At 35.7% G+C, this 19,542-nt stretch overlaps 2 protein-coding genes and 1 long non-coding RNA gene across 6 annotated transcripts; 1 reads left to right on the top strand and 2 right to left on the bottom strand.

Annotated features, from left to right (window-relative positions):
* Positions 1 to 1,244: 1,244 nt before the first annotated feature.
* Positions 1,245 to 10,936, bottom strand: LOC142528259 (transcription initiation factor TFIID subunit 7-like). 3 transcript variants are annotated; one of them, XM_075633310.1, is made up of 6 exons: positions 10,872 to 10,936; positions 7,848 to 7,994; positions 6,725 to 6,858; positions 6,523 to 6,642; positions 2,079 to 2,148; positions 1,245 to 1,702 (listed from the first exon to the last, which is right to left on the bottom strand). In XM_075633310.1, exons 2-6 carry the CDS (start codon positions 7,960 to 7,962, stop codon positions 1,542 to 1,544), a joined length of 600 nt encoding a protein of 199 aa, XP_075489425.1. In that variant the 5' UTR covers positions 7,963 to 7,994; positions 10,872 to 10,936; the 3' UTR covers positions 1,245 to 1,541. The 3 variants fall into 3 exon arrangements, with proteins under 3 accessions (XP_075489425.1, XP_075489423.1, XP_075489422.1); XM_075633308.1 differs by lacking the exon at positions 10,872 to 10,936 and adding an exon at positions 8,191 to 8,373 and having other exon boundaries at positions 7,848 to 7,997; XM_075633307.1 differs by lacking the exon at positions 10,872 to 10,936 and adding an exon at positions 8,191 to 8,371.
* Positions 10,937 to 12,936: 2,000 nt separating this feature from the next.
* LOC142528261 (uncharacterized) lies at positions 12,937 to 14,138 on the top strand. Its single transcript, XR_012815679.1, has 3 exons — positions 12,937 to 13,362; positions 13,507 to 13,662; positions 13,997 to 14,138. It is a non-coding gene; the product is annotated as an uncharacterized LOC142528261 (long non-coding RNA).
* Positions 14,139 to 14,323: 185 nt separating this feature from the next.
* LOC142528260 (vesicle transport protein GOT1-like) lies at positions 14,324 to 17,141 on the bottom strand. 2 transcript variants are annotated; one of them, XM_075633311.1, is made up of 7 exons: positions 16,989 to 17,141; positions 16,749 to 16,853; positions 16,279 to 16,370; positions 16,105 to 16,185; positions 15,913 to 16,010; positions 15,724 to 15,805; positions 14,324 to 14,512 (listed from the first exon to the last, which is right to left on the bottom strand). In XM_075633311.1, exons 2-7 carry the CDS (start codon positions 16,777 to 16,779, stop codon positions 14,474 to 14,476), a joined length of 423 nt encoding a protein of 140 aa, XP_075489426.1. In that variant the 5' UTR covers positions 16,780 to 16,853; positions 16,989 to 17,141; the 3' UTR covers positions 14,324 to 14,473. The 2 variants fall into 2 exon arrangements, with proteins under 2 accessions (XP_075489426.1, XP_075489427.1); XM_075633312.1 differs by having other exon boundaries at positions 16,971 to 17,139.
* Positions 17,142 to 19,542: the final 2,401 nt, after the last annotated feature.

Here is a 19,542-nt window from a genome sequence, read left to right as displayed (position 1 = left end):
CAACAGCATGTTCACTTTTATATTTTTTTATTATTGTGGGATTTTTATAGATCATGGTCGTCCGAGTTGTAATCTTTAAAAGTTCCATACACATTTCACTTCATTTCATATTGCTTTCTGATTAAACTATGAACTTTCACTTGGACACGATGAGACTAAAGTGCTACGAGGGTTTGTTTTTTATATATATAATGTGCATGTTCGACGGTGCATTAGTCTGAGAAGCTCATACTTGGAAAATTGACCCGACGTCGTAAAATAAAAGTTAATCTGTTCATAGCAAACGCTTTTTTTGTCACAATTATCTAGGCTTTTTTCATTTTTCGATTCGACCAAATATATAGTAATTTTATATTTAGTCATATTATAGTATCTAAACATGATTATCTGTTGATACGATATCTAGACCCATCATCCAATTAGTATTATTCAACCTAATCCGCTTGTTAGAATTATTTACAACCCAAAATGGTGGGTCATATATGCACTATAGGTTCGGACATAAAACTCCGTATCATGCTAACATACAATATGAAGCAGAGTATTCTTTCCCCAATCCCCAGTGCTGATGGAGATGCATGAAATAACTACTAGACATGACAAACACAAATATTATGAATTCTTCACTGATTGGAGCTTTGGAGAAAACCTTCCAAAACCAAAGGGAAAGACTAACAAACTCGAGCAATAGTTTCACGAATAATGACGACATTGATTCACAATATTCAGAAAGCAAATGTGAAAAGGTTCAGCTAGTGGGAGCAAGCAAAATTGTAGTAGGACCTGATTATAAGAATCAAATAAGCGACGGTTCCTAACAACCGAAAAGATCAGAACCTGCCGACGTACACCTAAAAGAATCTACCATGAATTCTGCTTCTCAAGAATATCAAACATGCAGTTTACAGTAAGATCAGCAGCAGCAAACTCGAAGTAACAACGCAAAACATCTGATAAAGGATATGCACATCTATAGGCTAATATAGTACTGGAAAGTTTCAAAATTTTGATCGACCAAATCTTTTTCCATGATAAACGATGAAACCCACCGTACCAAGAAAACAATAACAGAGCTCGCTGCACATACATAGGAGTTGCTGAGTAGGTAGGCGAAAGGAAAATAACAAATACATTGGCAAACAAACTGCTTGCTGCGTAGCATTGAACATCAAATAATATACGTCACAGAAAAAGAAAAATGGATATTTTTCTCCACTTGTACAGCAAAGCACATTAAGCTACACTTGAGGCTCAACAACAAAATTCATGCATCTCATGCCAAAAATACAAAAACCAGTCTAATTCAACTACAAATCAATGGACATGCAATATCGTCCACAAAACTATCAATTTTCAAGTTTATCACATTACACTTATGGGGAGCATAATTCAGGAAAAAAACTGCAACATATTAACAGCAGAAAACCGTCCATTACTTCACTTGCAGCTATAAAGGTGATAGAAACACAATTTTCTGAAGGCCATTGAAGGCCATCACAGGTGTAAGGAGAGATATCACATTATGCTGACAGTCCTTTGGTTCAGATGGAGTCATCAGTGTCATCAGAATCACTCCCATCAGGCTCCACACCAATCAACCCAGCTTCAGGCACAACTGGCTTTGCTAAAGGTGCAGCAATTGATTTCTTACTTGCACTACGGGCATTTTCATCATATTCATCTTGCTCAGCCATTTCAATGCGTAATCAAAATGTTAAGGGGTACGGAAATAGAGTCGTCAACTCACAAGCATTTAATAAAACAGAGCATCCCAATTTTGGTGACTTATAGGGAGTAATAGAGTTCTTGACAAGTACATTATAATAAAAAGATCTTTGCCCATATGATGGATTTTGGAGATTTACAACTAGAGAATCAAAATCTACATAACTATACTTTTCGAAAGAAACTAGTAATGAGTAGTTTCGTATATGATTTGGCTTTTCCTTACACAACAGTAACTTTCCAGAAACTCATGCAATCATCATGCCCAAAAACCCAAACACTGCAAAAAGACATAGAACACAAACAAAAACAAAGAGAGAAGTAGAGTGTGTGTAAAAAAATATATAGGATATCAATATTCTCAACTGTTCCACCAGCCATGATGTTCTGTAAATCTTTCTCTACACGACGTACAACCTCAGGCTGCAAAATGTAAACAGAGACACAGCACAAAATTAAAAAATTATAGTTCACAAACACGTAGTACAACTAATTTAATTTAAATTTGTATATACAGGATAAGATCAATTTAGGTGATCTGATAGGATTTGTTATTCTCTATTTTCGTTAAGATAGGATTTTGTACTCCATATAATGTAGTATATTCATAAATAAAATATACAAAAATTGTTCTCTCCTTTGACTTTTTCATTGCATCAGTTTTCAGGCTATAATTTCTCAAAATTTCCTAGCAGACTTCATCACTGCTTCCTCTCAATTATATATTTTTTTCTGCAGATTTCAGCTCTGCGATATTCACTCTTCAACCCAGTACTCTATTTGTTGTGACATTCTTTTGGGCTTTCACTTACCTATCGCTGAAATCCCAAACTTTTTTTTCCGATTTAACTCATCATTCTCTTTTTAACCAGGTCTAAAGATTCGATGGCAGCCGCTCCTCTGTCCGGGGGTGATATTTTGTCCCTTCACATCACTGACCATAAAGTCAGCGGAAATAATTACTTGCAATGGACACAGTCTGTGAAGATCGTGATACGTGGTCGCGGAAAATTGGGTTATCTTAATGGTGAACTCCCTGCTACGGACAAATCTGATTCTTCTTACAAAAATTGGTTGGCTGAAAATGCAATAGTCCTTGCATGCTCCATGCAGCCCTACATTAGCCGCCGATACCTTTGGTTCCAGACGGCAAAAAAGGTCTGGGATGCCGCTGTCGCATGTATTTTGATCTTGGGAATGCATCTCAAATATTTTGAGATCCTTCCAAACTGAAGGAGATGAAGCAAGGATCCAATTCTGTGACTCTTAACACTTTTCTGAACTCCAAGATCTGTGGCGAGAACTTAATTCATTTCTGGATGACAGTACCTTATGCACTGAATGCATGGTCAAAAAAGGGAGGAAACTCGAAAGGAGAGTTTTTGACTTTCTGGATGGACTCAATCGAAATCCGGATGAAGCTCGAGACCTAGTTGCTTCTGGGAATCCCTTTCCTTCTCACCGCGCGAGGAAGGTCGCCGTAAAGTTATGCTCAAGTCTTAACGATGAAATTATTTCACCTAAATCAGCCCTGGAGGTGTCTGCTTTAGCGTCTTAGAAACTGCACACAAGGGGGGCAGTCCGGGAAACAACCCTGGTGTGATCATTGTCACCGACCTAGCCATAGTATATGAAGGATTAATGTCGGGATATTTATGGGAAATCAGCGAATTGGCAACCTAAGAAAAGAATTCTGTCCTCGGCTCCATTGCTCAATCCAGCCCAGAACTTCCTATTGTTTCTGGCAGTCATGCTCCTTCAACAAGGGAGCAAATCACTCAAATCGAACAATACTGTCGTCTCATCAATCAAAAAAATTTCATTGCCTCTTCCAGCACCACTACAGGCTCCTTCAACCAGGGAGCAAATCGCTCAAATCGAACAATACAGTCGTCTCATCAATCAAAAAAATTTCAGTGCCTCTTCCAGCACCACTACAGGCTCCTTCAACCAGGGAGCAAATCGCTCAAATCGAACAATACTGTCGTCTCATCAATCAAAAAATTCAGTGCCTCTTCGAGCACCACTACAGGCTCATGCTCCAAGACCTAATCTTATAAAATTCCATCACTTTCTTCTCATAAACCTGCAGCCTCTGGATCCTAGATTGTGAGGCATCCAACTCTATCTTTATTTGTTAATGTCATGACAATATCATCTTGGGAGTGTTCTAAAAAGAGGCAGGTGGCAACCTACCGCCTACCGCCTAGGCGGTTTTTTTTTTACTTAATATATAATTCTTCTTATTCATGTTCATATTTCTCCAATAATTTCTCTATTATCGGATTCAAACTTAAAATCAATGAGATATTCATCATCTTTATCAAATATAAATTGATTGAAAAATATGCACCACAATCTTTTTTTACAAAATTAAAAATAAATAAATAAATTTTATATATTAAGTTAGGCGGCCGTCTAAGTAAGGCCGATTTCGAGTCGCCTAGGCGGTCGATATTTCATAATAAAAGTTCCATTTCGTTTTCTCGTGAACTCTGTGAAATGACTTGGCACACACACTTCATTTTCTTCCAAACCCTATATCCCTTCCACACCGTTCTCAATTATCCATAGTAATCTTTGAGATACCTGCAAATTCTCACATCTCATAAAAAAAGATTGTTCCTTATGTTCATTGATGATCATACTACGGGTAACATGTGTGTATCTACTTCATGACAAATCAAAAACCAACAAAACATTCAAAATCTATTCACTCCCAAGTTCAGACCAATATCCGGCCTCTTTGCACTGATAACGAGAAAGAATACACCAATGCCATTCTAGTTGATTACTGGATGTGTGTTGATACTCCACAACAAAATGAAGTATCTAAACGAAAAAATTGTCATCCTTCGAAGTTTCCTGTGTCCTAACATTTACCATGAAACCTATTTCATCATTCGTCTCCCAAGTCGCCCACTTAACTTTGTCACTCCATTGTCTCTTTTCCACAAGTCCTACCTTCATATCTCCAGATCCAGTGACCTTCCGCTAAAAATCTTTTGTTCTACGGATTTGGCATATATCTATGATCATAATAGGACTAAATTTGATCCTCATGACTTAAAAGTGTCTTTCTTGGGTATTCACTATCACCAAAGGGATACCAGTGTTTCAGTCCTAACACCAACAGTTTGCTGTCTCAGCCATTCGATCGCCAAAGATTTCACTCGAACATATGGGATTGATTGCACCGAAACCTTTGCTCTGGTTGCCAAACTAAACACCATGAAAATTCTCTTATATCTTGTAGCTAATCTTGATCGGACCCTTCATTATTTTACATAAAGAATGCATTCCTAAATGAAGAGGAGGTGTAAATGATTCAACCTCCAGGGTTCAAAAAAGTGGGAGATAACACATTTTGTAGACTCAATAAATCATCTATGAGCTGAAACAATCTTCTCGTGTTTGGTTTGACAGATTCTCCAAGGTAATAAAAGCCTTTGGTTATGTTCAAGGACAAGCAGATTATACACTATTTATTAAACACTCCAACAATGGTGTATGTTGATGATATCACTGTCATCGGAGAGGATGCTAAAGAACTGGAGGAATCAAGAAAATGATGGCTAGAGATTTGAAGTTAAAGATCTTGAAATACTTTCTAGGCATCGAAATCGCAAAAAGCAAAAAAGGCATTTCAGTCTCATTGAGAAATACACCTTAGATCTGTTGAAGGAAACTGGAATGTTGGGACGTAACCCAAGCAATACTCCTATTTAATTGGAGACAAGACAAGAATGCATGAAGTATATTGATAAATGAAGTTATCAGCGCTTGGCTTGAAAATCATCTACCTCTCACACACTCGTCCTGATATGCCTTTGCAGGGAGCCAATAATTCATGAACTCAACATGTCAAGGTCATCTCAATGTTGTCTATAGAATTATGAGATATCTGAATCAAACTCTTGGCAGAGGGTTATTCTTCACAAAGATCGATGATAGAACAGTAAGTGCTTTCACCGATGTTGATTGGGCTATTACTCATTGGTTTATTTAGTAATATGGCGAAGCAAGAAACAGTCAGTCGTCGCAAGCAGCAGTGCAGAAACAGAGTATGGAGCTATTACTCATGGGTATGTAAACTTATCTGGATAAAAAGAGTAAATAAAGAGCTGAAAATTCAGCGTGAAGACCCTATGAAACTTTATTTTGACTAGTGATTCTTGCATGTGATGTGTACACGTTTATCAATTTAACATATAGTGTAATTTTACTTTTATATTAGGTGATTAATATGTGGTTCTCTACTTTAATAATAGTAATAGATAATAAGTCAATTATACAGGCTGATTGTCACTTCATTAGAAAAAAGGTGGATGAAGGGATTCTAAGCTTGGACAATGTGCATTCGTTTCACCAACTACCAAATCTTTTTAAAAAAAGATTGTCAAGCAATGAGTTTCTTGTAGGCAAGCTTGGTCTCATCAACATTTACCAAGTTTGAGGGGTGTAGAAATAATTTAAAATTTAAATTTGTATATATTGGACAAGATCGATTTAGGCAATCAGATATGATTTTTTATTCTCTATTTTTGATACAAAAGGATTTTTATATGCCCTAATTATTAGAATTTAAATCCCCATTGTACTCTATACAATGTGTTATATGTTCAACAATTCCTCTCCTTTAACTTCTACAATGTCAATTAGAATCAAGCTACGACAATGTTAAATAATTTACAAAAGCTTATAGAACACCTAGTAATGAAACTCTATGGTCTGTTTCAGGAAAAAACTAATATAAAGCGGCATATAAAATTCAAATTGGCTTAAAGTTACTAGCACATTTAAGTCTGGCTCTCTGCGGAATCTTCTCCTCCGAGCATCCCTCATTGGTGGTGTAAGGCCATGTCTGTGCTCTAATGATTCAGGAATATTGTCGCTGTCCTCTCTCACCATTATCATCTGCACAACTCTCTATAGTTAACAAGCCTAATCACAGCTAAAGCAGACAAGATTGATAACTAATAAGGAGAAGTACACCTACTTGACCAATGTCTGCAGTTTTGATCAACACATTGTCATCATAAGTCTTATATGATTCCACAACAGTGGGAAGATCCAAGAGAGAAGCAGAGAAGTGGTCATTTCCTATAATGAATTCGCCCGTCCTTCCATCCTCTGACATAAAGATAAGCCATATAGCAGCAAACCAATTGATATAACATTAAATTCGAATTCAATGGTCCTACGTAAACATCCCCAAAGTTTCCTTTACAAATCAGGAATTACTAATCAGCAAAAAGGGTTGGCCATTTTGCTAGTTACTCCTCAAAGACTTGGTTATTAGTAAAATATGAGAGTGACATAGGTTCCCAAAAAGAGAGTTCAGTAGGAAAGAGTTAATTGTTTAGGACAATAGTAAATACTTCACGGGTGGTATGAAATGACATCTGTAAAATAATCAACCAGTTTTCATGTGTAAATGCATCATTTCAGCAAATATATTGGCATGTGAAAACAGCGATAGAACTGAAAGAAGATGATAATAAAAAGGATTTAGATGGTCACCATATTTTGTAGACAAGGATGACAGTAGCGGCAAATTTCCAGGATGGATCATTAAAAATAAAAAAAATTATGAAAAGAACCATAATTTGAGAGCTAAAAAACAAAACTAAATCATTCAACTTCTTCCTTTTCCGTGCTTGAAGAATGACCAATAGCAAGCAGGATGAGTAAATGACCAACTCACTAAAATAGTTGCAATCCAAAGAAAGCGACTTTTACCTCAAAGAGCTCTGAAATCATTTCATTTTACATTTCTTTCAATCCCATCTAAGACAAAAGGCTCTATAAATGAAATGCATAGTTCAACTTATAGGAAACACAGGATCTAATCGAAATGCATATCTAATCTCTAAAACTTATAAAAAGTTAAATGGAGTATCAAGTTCACAGTCTCCTAGAAAACATTAATAAACCAAGCAGGCAAGGCCAAAATTCCATAACACTGACTTAGTCTTTAATTTAACAGGTTTCGAGTTCGTTTTCCAATGGAATTATTAAAACCTGTAATTGTGATACCAAACCCCAAAAAGGGTTTCGAAGCTTAAAAAATCACGATATTGAGCGAGGGTGAGGAGAAGGTGAGTTACTGTGAGACCAACCCGAAAAGGATAAATCCATGGACTTGTCTTCGGAAGAAGAAGCGGGGTCGTTCAACAGCTGCTCTATCCTCTCCGCAACAGCTGACGGCACTCTGAGTATGAATTGCTCCTCCATTGCTGTTGTTTTACTCCTTTTGATCCCCACAACTGCTTAATTGACAATTAAATAGAAATAGTGGATTTCACAAGTATTGAAACAATTTCAAACGGTAAATTCTAGCGATATCACAAACATAATCAAGGATCAATCAAAATAAAAAAAAAACCCAATTCTTGCACCCTAATTGTAACCACGCCAATCCCTATACATGTATGAATGATTCCTTCGTCATGTACAAAATACCTCAAAAAGCAAAATCTCGCAAAGAAGGAAAGGGCGAAGACCAGTTCCTGTGATTTACGGTCACAAGCCTCTATGCTTTTTACAAAATTTTTTCAACACAGTTCCTGGGATCTTCTGAATCTTTGCTTGCTTTGGTTAGGGCAGCATGTCCAGAGCATTCCAACAAAGCCCTCGACGTTTTTAAGTATGTTCGACGTGTAAAAGAAAATGTTTTATTTTTGAGGTATGCTAAATGACTTGTGACCAAATATGAACGGGTTTGGAAATCGGTGAACGTGATCGAGGACCTCTCCACCCCGGTAAAGTATGACCGAGTTTGATTAGGATTGGAAAGCGGTAAAGTAAAGTATGACCGGGGATCTTATGTATGTGGTAGTGGACATCCCTGCCAGCCCAGTACTGTGGTTTAGTCTGATCAGGCGCAATATGTTACGGGTTACTTGCTATGAAACATATCTTTACGCAAAATAATGAAGTTATGCATGTTCAAGTATGTATGTATGTATGATGCAAGTATGTTTATGAAAAGTCTTATGATGAAGGCACGTCTACGTTTATGTTATGGCGTTCAAGTTTCAAGTATGTATGTTATACTTTAAAGATGCATGTGGTTTTATTACGTATTATTTGTTACTCTCAGTTTAAACATGTTGAGTCTTTAGACTCACTAGACTTGATCGATGCAGGTAAGAACGAGCATGAGGAGACGAGAGGTGGGGACCAGTGAGCTGACTCGGACTGTGCGGAGGCTAAACCCGAGGACCGCCTATGTTTTAAGAACTTTATGCATGTTTCAAAAACTCTGATTTTATGAGACTATTTTAAGTGGTTTAAACGAATACTTTTTGAAAACTTTGTTTGAATTGTTTTTATTTCAATATTTTTTTGACGAGCAGTTCATTTTTATCGCAATTTGGAATATTTTTATTTATTTAAGAAAATTTTTATTTTTCCGCAAAAAAAAATAATCAAGTAGTTTAAAAATACGGTACGTTACAACTAACATGCACAAATTCCCATAAATATTCTAGAGGAATCTAGAATTAAATTAACCAAGGAGTTAATTTATAAATTAAATAATTGTTATTTAATTTAATATACATATACATGTATATATTTTATATGGTGATATAAAATATGAGTATATGATATTATTATATCATGTATTATTAAATGTTAATAAATGCATTATATATTAACTATATGAGAGTTTAAATATAATGAAATTATTAGAGTGCCTGTGGGAGAGAAATTTCTAATTAGATTAGGAGTCTCACTCTATATATATACCACTAGGACTCATAATACATGACCAATTTTTGCACACAAAATACACAAAATTCTCCTCCCTCTTCACCAAGTAAAGTCACGGCCACCTTGAAGAAAATTGAGAAAATTTTCGGCCAAGTACCTTCTTCCACCGCCGCATCGCTGATGCTACATCGTCTCCGGATTTTGGAAATTCGGAGTACGTAATCTCAACGCATAAATCGCTTCCGATTTCTAGTGCAATCCAAGCGAGGAAGACAGTCTTTGATCGTGAACCCAATTAGGCGATCAAAGGAGAAGAGCCGTTCGTAGGGAATTACAAGAAAGACTATATCCGCCTAAACGAAATAGTTTGGAGTCCAGCGTTTTAAACGCAAAGGTATAATTCTAAACGCCCTATGAATGTTTTGTTAAACATACAACGCCCAAGAAAAATTTTAAACTCCAGCTGCGTCTTGGATACGAGAACACGATACACCAACACTCCTGACTGCTCTGCTGGCCCTAAAGGGGATAATCTCTATCATTGGGTCGCCACTATTTTCGGTCTCCTGGTTTGTTTTTGCCTGCTTTTAAATCTGAACTTTCTGTTATTCAGTCATAGGCATGCTTCTATGGTTGTCTCAAGCTAGTATGATCTACAAAAGTTCCGACGATTTGAACTGTGCGTGTGGTGAAAATGTAGATGATAGTCACTTTCCACTATTTTAGGCATTGAAATCTAGCTAGGATAGTCTCATAGAAAATACTCTTGTTTGGATTTAAAAGAAATGGAAAATCAACATATATCTCAGCTGTCATATTGTTGCAATCAACCAAATTCATCTTGATGATCATCTAAGTCCAACAAAAATTTGAGAAGTGCTAACTATGTCAGCACAAAGGAAAATGTGATGGGATTTTGTTCCAAAAACTTGTTTGTTATCCGCTCCTAGCCAAAATTGGTCTGTTCAAAATTTGGTGGGTTGTTTTCAGATCTTGAATTCGTTTTTTCTTGTAGTATAAACGTACACTACAAAAAAAAAGGGCTAGCGACGGTTTGGTGGTTCGTAACCGGAGGTCGCGTCGCCTTCATATAGCGACGGTTAAGTGACGGTTTAACTTAACCGTCGGCATATTAAGCGACAGTCTTGACAAAACCAGCGACTTTTTCTCAAAAACCATCGCTATATTTAGCGACATTTATTTACAAAACCGTCGCTTTATTAACCGACGGTCTTTAAAAAACTGTAGCTTAATGAGGCGACGGTTTTTAATCTATCTAGTAAAAAAATAACCCATGCATGATTTACAAAATTAATAATTTACTAAGCTAAAATTCATAAATAAAATACTACGCTGAAATTCATAAATATAAACTACTATGCAAAAATTAAACATTAAATTTTTTGTAAAGAAAACGCTTTAAAAACCTGACGTGCGCGAATATATGCAGATCCACGTAACACTGGAATATCACACTGACGAGCAAATCTACTAAATTCATACGAAAAAAGTTATTACAAAATAAAAAAACCGAAACTGCGAAAAAATTCATATCTTTCGCTACTACCAGAGAAGAAAGGCGAAAATCACGTAAAGAAAATGATCGCGAGCCACGGTACATATAAAAGTATAGCGACGGTTTTTAATTAAACCGTCGCTTTTAGCGACGGATTTAAGTTACACCGTCGTCAATAGCGACAGTTGTTGACAACGGTCGCCGATTGAAATCAGCGACGGTCAGTTTTATCATAACCGTCGCTAATAGCAACGGTACATATAAAAGTATAGCGACGGTTCATCCTATAACCGTCGATAATCCAACCGTTTCTATGTAGTAATGTGAACAATAATTTGTTATTTTATGAACGGGTTTTTACCCTTTTTTAAAATTATATTTAATGGAACACTGTTCAACTCAAGTATTTTAAATGAGACGATAGCCCAAATACTATGTATCAATCTCTTTCATACATATATAGCATTAGCATTACTAGAAGTGCGTGATAGACATATTCAAGTAGAAAAACACTATGAAAATGATCATAGTTGCTGAATCCTTAATTAACTGATGTTTCTGATATCAATATCTCAAATTTAGAACGAAATCTCAGGTTTAATACCCAACATTAAAAAACTTTTTTCCCTAACACCCCCACCACAAACAAATTAAAAGGATTATTGTAATGAATATGAAAAATCTCAAAACATTAAATATTCGCTTATACTAATGTCATAAATTTTCTCATAGAAAACTTCTCCAAATATTATTTATAAAAATTATCCCAATCGAACTAAACTTGATTATTGAAGTACTCTCAATTTGCTTAATCAATACATTATGTGTATCATGAAAAAGATTATAAAATGTTTGTTCATCTAGGAGCAAGAAACTATTATTTAAATGCTCTTTGTTACACTAGCTTGGTGTCTTTTGATAGTTTACTAATAATATATTTTTATATTCACAATTGAATTATAAAATGTACAACAAGAAACAAAAAAATATAGTCCCCATTTTGTGTTACCCCATAATAAATGAAATTGTTTAAGAAAAAAATAATATTCTTGGTCCAGTAACTTGTCAAATTTTTTCGTTTTCGTAAATTAAAATTTTAAAGTTTTGTCTTGATATATTAAATTTTAATTTTTGTATGACAGCTACAAGTTAGCATTTTTCTAATCTACGTGATAATGTATATATAAGAATCAGAGCGACGGTTTTTGCAAAAACGTCGCCATTAGCGACAGTTTTGAGTGAAACCGTCGTCAATAGCAACGGTTTTTGACTAACCGCCGTCGATCTTTCTGCATAACTGTCGCTATTAGCGACGGTCTACTAAAACCATCGCCTAATATTGCGACGATCTTGTAATATATCCGTCGCACATGGCGACGGACTTAAATATAAAGGTCGCCAAAGGTGAAAAAAATACACCAGTACACCTGGTGTATTATACCTGTCATGTGCCATGATAGGTATAATACACCAGGTGTACTGGTGTATTTGACGACGGGTTTGTTCGAACAGTCGCAATATTAGAGACGGTTTTCTGGTAAACCGTCGCTAAAATAGCGACGGTGTTTGATAAACCGTCGCTACCTTTACTAGGCGACGGTTGTATGAAAATCCGTCGCTACATAACGACGGTGTTTGAAAAACCGTTGCTATAATAGCGACCGTTTATCCTTTAACCGTCGCTAATATTACCGTTTTTTTTGTAGTGGTAGGGTTTGATGAACACTTAAATAATAGCGACGGTTTATTATTATTGGAGTACACTGGATAGCAACAAGTTTGAGGTATTAAAACCTTTGTTGTGATCTGTTAGTAGGTTTTGTGGAGTCCCTTAATTTACTGGTTTCACCTTGATCTTGGAAAATAAATTTAAAAAGATATGAAGGACAGTAAGATCACTTATGCAGCGAGAACTTTCCTTCAATAACTAAAAAAAATGCGCGGTGCCACATCCATGATCGGCGAGTATATGAATATTGTACATATTTTACAGATCATGTACATAGCAAAAAACAAAAACAAAAACAAAAACAAAAACAAATCAAATGTTTGCAAACTCATGTGGCACTCTTTTTTCATCTATACTTTCTTGTCAAATGAGAAAGCTATGCTTTCCCCTCACTTCTTCCTTTTATTTTCAATGTCTGCTGTAGACAGAGCTTCTAAAAAATTATTGTAACGTGATTTGACCATGGGTTATCCTGCTGGACATACTGTGCTCTGGATTGTTATATTGCAGGTTCTTAAATAATATATGACATATCTAAAATTCATTGCCCGAGCATAGGGGCTTTTTTAGTCTAATTGAGCTTCTCAAATGATTTGTAGGTTCACCATATGAAGGAGGCATATTTTTCCTAGATATAACCTTTCCTAGTGATTATCCATTCAAGCCTCCTAATGTAATGCGGCATAGCATTTAAATTTAAACTAATAAAATTCGTGGGAGATTCTACCTACAATTTTGAATCATACAAGTGGCAGATATCCTCCCGGGAAGAATCATGGTCTGATACTGTGAACGAGTACTAGGTTGAATTATTTAGGCTTGCAGGTTGTATTCAAAACCCGCATCTACAATTGCAGTGTTGACTCTAATGGCAGTATTAGTTTGGATATCCTGAAAGATGATTGGAGTCCGGCTCTAACAATATCAAAAGTTCTGCTTGCTCTCAGATCAATATTCACCTGCCCTGACATCTGTTAGTGTTTTCGAACTTAGAATAACTCGTGTTCTTTCTTTGTTTCCATTGTTTGAGGTTGTTGGTCGCAGGACCATACGCCCTCGGACCATAGTTTTTTGATTGTTTTCTGTAAGTTCTAGTGTCGAGGCCTTTTTCTGTTCCTTAGTTTCACGCATAGACTGGCAGGATCAATATGATGTATTTTTTATACTTCAAGCTCATTTTTAACTTTCGTTAGCACGAAAATAGATATTGATCACCTATGCATGGAAGTATAACCCATCAATTTCCTGGTTAGTTACATACAATTGACATGTGGTATTAATTTATCTAGACGCGATGTTTGTTGCAGATAAACCACTTGTTCCCAGTTGAATTGCCAACTTATACTTGGCTGACGGAGCGAAGCATGACCTACAAGCTGCAGAATGGACAGTAAGATTTGCTACGTAGCTGATATTTAAGCGGAGGAACTACTTTTGAAAGGCTCGAACTCAAGTGTCCAGAAGTTAAAACTGGATTAATTTCGAGTGATGCCGGAAATGTCACTCGTCCTCTAGCGATTAAATGCTTTTATGGATAGATAGTGGTATGGGAGAAGAACATGCTATGTGAATAGAGAAATCGTTCTTTTTTTTTTGGGTATTCAAACGAACTTCTTATGGAGGACAGGGGAGAATGAATAATCAACAAGAATTAATAGACCACATTGTGGGTCGAATATACCGTACTTTCACAAGCTTATCCAAAAATGTTGACCACACAGCATTTTACAAAACTTACAAGGGACTTCACGCACCACTCTTCCTGAACTTCTCTTGATTTACACTTACACGGGTACTCTCTTACCTCGATAACGATCGATAAACTGCAACAACCAATATACCAAGCATGTCATATCATAAGATGAAAAACATGTGTAAAGATAAAATTTCCCCGAAGGGAACTTTGATAGGCAAGTAACCAATCTGTCTCACATATAGAAAAGATTTACTAGATAGTAGATACCATCCAAAACAAAAAAAAAAAAAAAAAAACAATAGCAGCTCAAATTTTGCAAATGTCCAATTCCCAGCTTTATATAATAATAACAAGTAAACGTCGTAATAGCCTCTAAATTAATAAGAGCATGGTTTACATAATGACCAATACTTATGATTATATATTGCCCATTTTCTAGTTTACAATTTACAATAAAGCATCAAATAATAATCCCCGAGTAGGATTCAGAATTATTACCGAGGTTGTTTTCACAAGAAGAATGGGAACATATTATATAGTGAAATAAAACTATTTTCTCTCTTTAGTTTCGTATTAACAAAGGAACCGATTAACCTTCTAACAGTTATATTTCATCTCTACCATACATCATGATGCCTCTAGTTTTGCTTAAAAAATGAATTAATTAAATCAACAAAACTTCAACGAAATACTAGACCCGAAATGAGAAAACAGATATATTTCTTAACAAAACTCTCAAGCCGCAACACCAAAGGACATCTAGAAGGATGACCTGCAGTTAAGATAGTATGGATTGGTGGCCATTGCTCCGCAATTAATGGACATGGGAAAGGGAAGATAGTTGACGAAAACGACACATGATCACAAGCATTGAAGAGCATAATATCGCGTATTTTTATCCTGTCACACGATAATTTTTATATCTTTGGTGTTTCCACCAGGATTTTGTGACATAAATCAGAAAAGATCTCATCTGACATATTAGCATCCCAACCAAAGTATGTTGCAGAAGGTTAAATTAAAGTATTTTGTAGATGGTTATTAAATTTTAACGAGAAGCTCCAGATAACTGTTCAATTCAGCAACAAAAAATTTCAATACATATTGACGTGGGTCCAAAATCAGGTGAGCCACCAAGGCTTTCTAGCATTATAATCACTCTCTCACCAAATACTCTGCGTTACGTTATCACACTTCCTAACATAGACAAATCCAATGTATATAATTTAGTAAACAAAACCTAAAAGAATACAACTAAACACAAGATCATCTTACATTAAAATGAAATCATAAATCGTAAATTGTTGTTTCCTAAAATACAAATCCAAATATACATACCGTTCTGACAAAAGGCTGCTGGAAAAGCCAACCAATAACAGGTATCTTCTGCATAAAAACAGCCACTGTTGGCCAGAAGCCACTGCAAATAAACGACAATTAACAAAAACATGTTGCAGTCTAAGAAGATTCAAATTAAACCCAAGTGGAAGTTAACAGTTTATACTTTACGTATAGCTAGTGTTAAACCTGAATAGAACAACGAATCCATACGACTCAACAATCATTCCTAGTACAGGCCATCCAATGATGACTAAGAAGAAGCCAACGACAAATGAAACAGATCCCTGCAATACATGACAAAAAAACATAAAAGGTCATTATAAAGAAATAAAAACGGTAACAAATAACATCAATGTAGAATCTTCAATGGATAGAAACCTTAAAGTTTGAAGGCCTCAAGAAGAATTGCAGGGATGATTTAAGTCCAATTGTTAAAGCAACCCCTGATATGAAGAGGATCTGCCCGAGAAAAATGAGCAATATTAGCAAAATGAAAGATGAGAAGGATAATTTTGAAAACATACTGATTGCCGGATACAAAATCACACTTACATTTCCCATTGCAAGTAGTCCTTTGTCAAAGAAGAAAATGATACCCAGAAAGGAAAAAAACACTCCAAAACCCGTCAAACCAAGTCCAATTTCTGTTTCATCACATCAGATAACGAAAAAAGTTCTGATCAACCACTTTAAAAACTTCATTCACCAAAATGAAATTATTCAAATGGCTTGACCTATTCTTCAGTATAACCATGAGAGGTAATATTCTGATTGGAAAACAAAGAAAGCATAAACGAACGATATTCACAGCACAATTCACATCAAAGCTGACACGGAAATCTATATGCATAGAGCAATTATTATTTTCAAAATTTCTTGCAAATCATACGCAATGAAAAATGACCAATTATACAAACTCAATATCAAACTATCAACAAGCATCGCATAAGCACAGAAACACAATAAAGTTTCAGAAGGCTAACGAAACGATGGAAAGAGATAAGGACAATTGGTTAATATACTTTTGCGATCGTTCATCTCAAATGACATCATCTTCGCTAAAGTAGATTGCGATACAATATGGCACTAATTGTCGGTCAAAACTCGAAATGAAACTCGGCACCACCCTGCACATAAACCAGACATCAATTACACAATAATAATACACAAAAGAACATGTAATGAGAAAATGATCAATTATAAACAAAAATCACAAAAATTAGGGTTGAGATTCAAAAAATCACAAGAACTAGCAGCCGTACCTCCTTTGTAACTCCTGGGAAATGCGGACTCTGAGACGTGAGATCCAAATCCAATCTGAGATAGAAATATTCCAGTTTTTTCAACTTCGAAGGGAAGCAAGCACTTCTTATTAGCGCTGTGACGACATTACGATTCAAAACGACTGCATTTCATGTCGTCGAAAATTTGACATAAGAATGCAAAATAAATAATTTTTTTATGTAAAATATAATTTTTATTTTATAATATTTTTCATGAAAATTATATCGGTTGATAACATTAAACATTATCATAGAAATTATTTTATATTTATTTTGCTTACCATATATATTTAAAAATCATTTTTATTTGAATAAATAAATATTTTAAAAAATATACCAGATAAATTTTTTTGGTTAAACTCTTCAAGTTTATATTTTTCAGAAGTATATTTTGGTTTTGTCGTCAGCATTTCACTGTTATGCTAAGGTAGTCACAAATATCCTGAAGATGGTTTCCAAGTTCTCTGCCCTTTGGCCTTTACTTGCAAGCTTTCATGGTAATACGTTTTATGGATTTAATGTTTGGGGTTGTTGACAATGGACTAGGAGAAGATCCATGGAGTTTTTGAAAATCAACATAAAGAGGCAGTCGATGTGTAAATATTTACATTTGATGGCTATCTTTATCGTACAAACACGTGACATTCACATGTATTTATGTCATCGCTCGCGCGCATCTTGAGAAACTTTTCGATGGTCACTCATATCATAATTGTCCCAAATTAAGCACGCTTAACTTTGAAGCTTTTATGTTATGAACTTCTAAAAAAAATGTATTGTAGTACCTATCAAATCTTTTAAGTTATTCCTCAACTTTGATGTCCAACATTTCTCCCATAGAGTTGCGATGTGGGATTTTTCTGAGGGCTTCTCCAATGGTCTTTCACCCCTCTCTTTTTGGGACTCAGCGCTATGAGGTTTGTCCTACCATCGGATCACCATGCAGAGCTGCTCTGATACGACGCACTAGATTTGACGACTATCATCACCTTACTCACAAGTATCAAATCAAGCAGACTTAACTTTGAAGTTTTTATGTGATGAAATTCTGAAAAGAAGACATATCTTATTAATATGAGTAGTATATGAGATCTAATATAGCTCTGTGAAATTGGTCTTGCACTAGTTTCGATATCGAATTCAAATAGACCAGATTAAAATGATTCTAAATCCATGCCTACACATATATGAGGTGGCTCCATGTCCACATCACCTTCTCCAAGCTCTCTTAATCCACCACCCACTTTCCTTCCATTTCAAACAAAACGATGAAGTCCACATCCAAGAACCCCTATAGTGTTGGATTACGTTATCTCGCACCTAAGGTACAACAAAAGTTTAAAATTTTTAGTTTCGACGCTCGAAACATTCCTTAAGAGTCGTATGTATTTAAACATCCATAGAATATTTAGTATTGTTACTTTCACGTAAATTATGCTACACACCAAACCAGTCCGAGATTAGCGGACTTAACCCTTCTTGTATATCCCTTCGAACAGATCTCCTGCCTTTGATCATCAAATCAATTCCACGATCGGAGACTTTGTTATTTGTTTGGATTGCACTAGTAATCCAAAAAAAATTTGCTTTGTGAAAGATCATGTGCCGGGCACCGAAGGGTGCTTCGAACACAATATTCTCCAAGAGCTGCAATAGCTCATGTTTTAAGAATGTATATACCGATGAATTAGATCGAGTTTGGTTTAAAACCAAGCGGAAGATACTCGAAATAATCCTTCGTTAAGGAAACTGATATGTTTTAAAAGATCGTAGCTTATGTAAAACTGATCGACTGAAATCAGGAAATCAGTCAAAGCTTCCATCAGTTTAGTTATGGATATAACTGAACTGACGAATAATCTTGTTGATTAAATCGGTTAGAAAACACAGTTAGTCAGTTAATACACAAGATATGTTTATGGATGTTCGGAGACTTCAACTGCTCCTATGTCACCCCTTCTACCACCTCTGGTAGGATCCACTAGAAGACTTTGATTTATACAACTACTTGTACAAACCCACTAAGCTTAGGACTTATCCTACTGCCTAACTAAACTCCTAGTCTAGACTGAAGGCATCACCTTCCAGCCAATACTTGTTTAACGTCTATGTGTCAATGACTACATACACAAGTTTATTGTCTTTGTGTAAGACTTTATTTGGAATGGTGGTGTGTGAGTGTGTGAGAACTGAAAACACAATACAATACGAAAGTGTTCTCACACACTGAGGGAATAATGCTTCTAATCTAATCCGATATAACTTGAAGTGTTCCCTCACAACTAGGCTGATTGCTTCTCTATAAGCTAATATGTAATGTCCGTGACTTGATCTTTTTCCACTCTTGTTATATGTGTATATCTGTGTTTGAGCCTTCACTTGATATTCTATTTATAGGCGGGGAAAGCTGATCGTACAGTGAGACTCAATTATTGTATCCGTTGCATTTAAATTCGTTCCTCGAAGTATGTGTTGTACTGCCCGACAACTATTCTGGAGCATTTTGTCTTTGAGTGTTTGATGCAACGTCTAT

Source organism: Primulina tabacum, chromosome 16, assembly GCF_025594145.1.
Source record: "Primulina tabacum isolate GXHZ01 chromosome 16, ASM2559414v2, whole genome shotgun sequence".
Taxonomy (NCBI): domain Eukaryota; kingdom Viridiplantae; phylum Streptophyta; class Magnoliopsida; order Lamiales; family Gesneriaceae; genus Primulina; species Primulina tabacum.
This window is presented reverse-complemented; position numbering and strand designations above follow the sequence as displayed.

Bases quoted from the DNA above. Each gene is read 5' to 3' on its own strand.
- LOC142528259 (XM_075633310.1), bottom strand. From the start codon at position 7,962: ATGGAGGAGCAATTCATACTCAGAGTGCCGTCAGCTGTTGCGGAGAGG. The intron at 2,149-6,522 runs GTGCTAGTAACT...TACATTTTGCAG, and splicing joins GCAGAGAGCCAGACTTAAAT to CCTGAGGTTGTACGTCGTGT. The intron at 1,703-2,078 runs ATATCCTATATA...CATTTTGATTAC, and splicing joins TGGAACAGTTGAGAATATTG to GCATTGAAATGGCTGAGCAA.
- LOC142528260 (XM_075633311.1), bottom strand. From the start codon at position 16,779: ATGATGTCATTTGAGATGAACGATCGCAAAA. The intron at 16,371-16,748 runs GTATATTAACCA...GTGATGAAACAG, and splicing joins TGAGATGAACGATCGCAAAA to AAATTGGACTTGGTTTGACG. The intron at 15,806-15,912 runs GTTTAACACTAG...GTTTATTTGCAG, and splicing joins GGATTCGTTGTTCTATTCAG to TGGCTTCTGGCCAACAGTGG.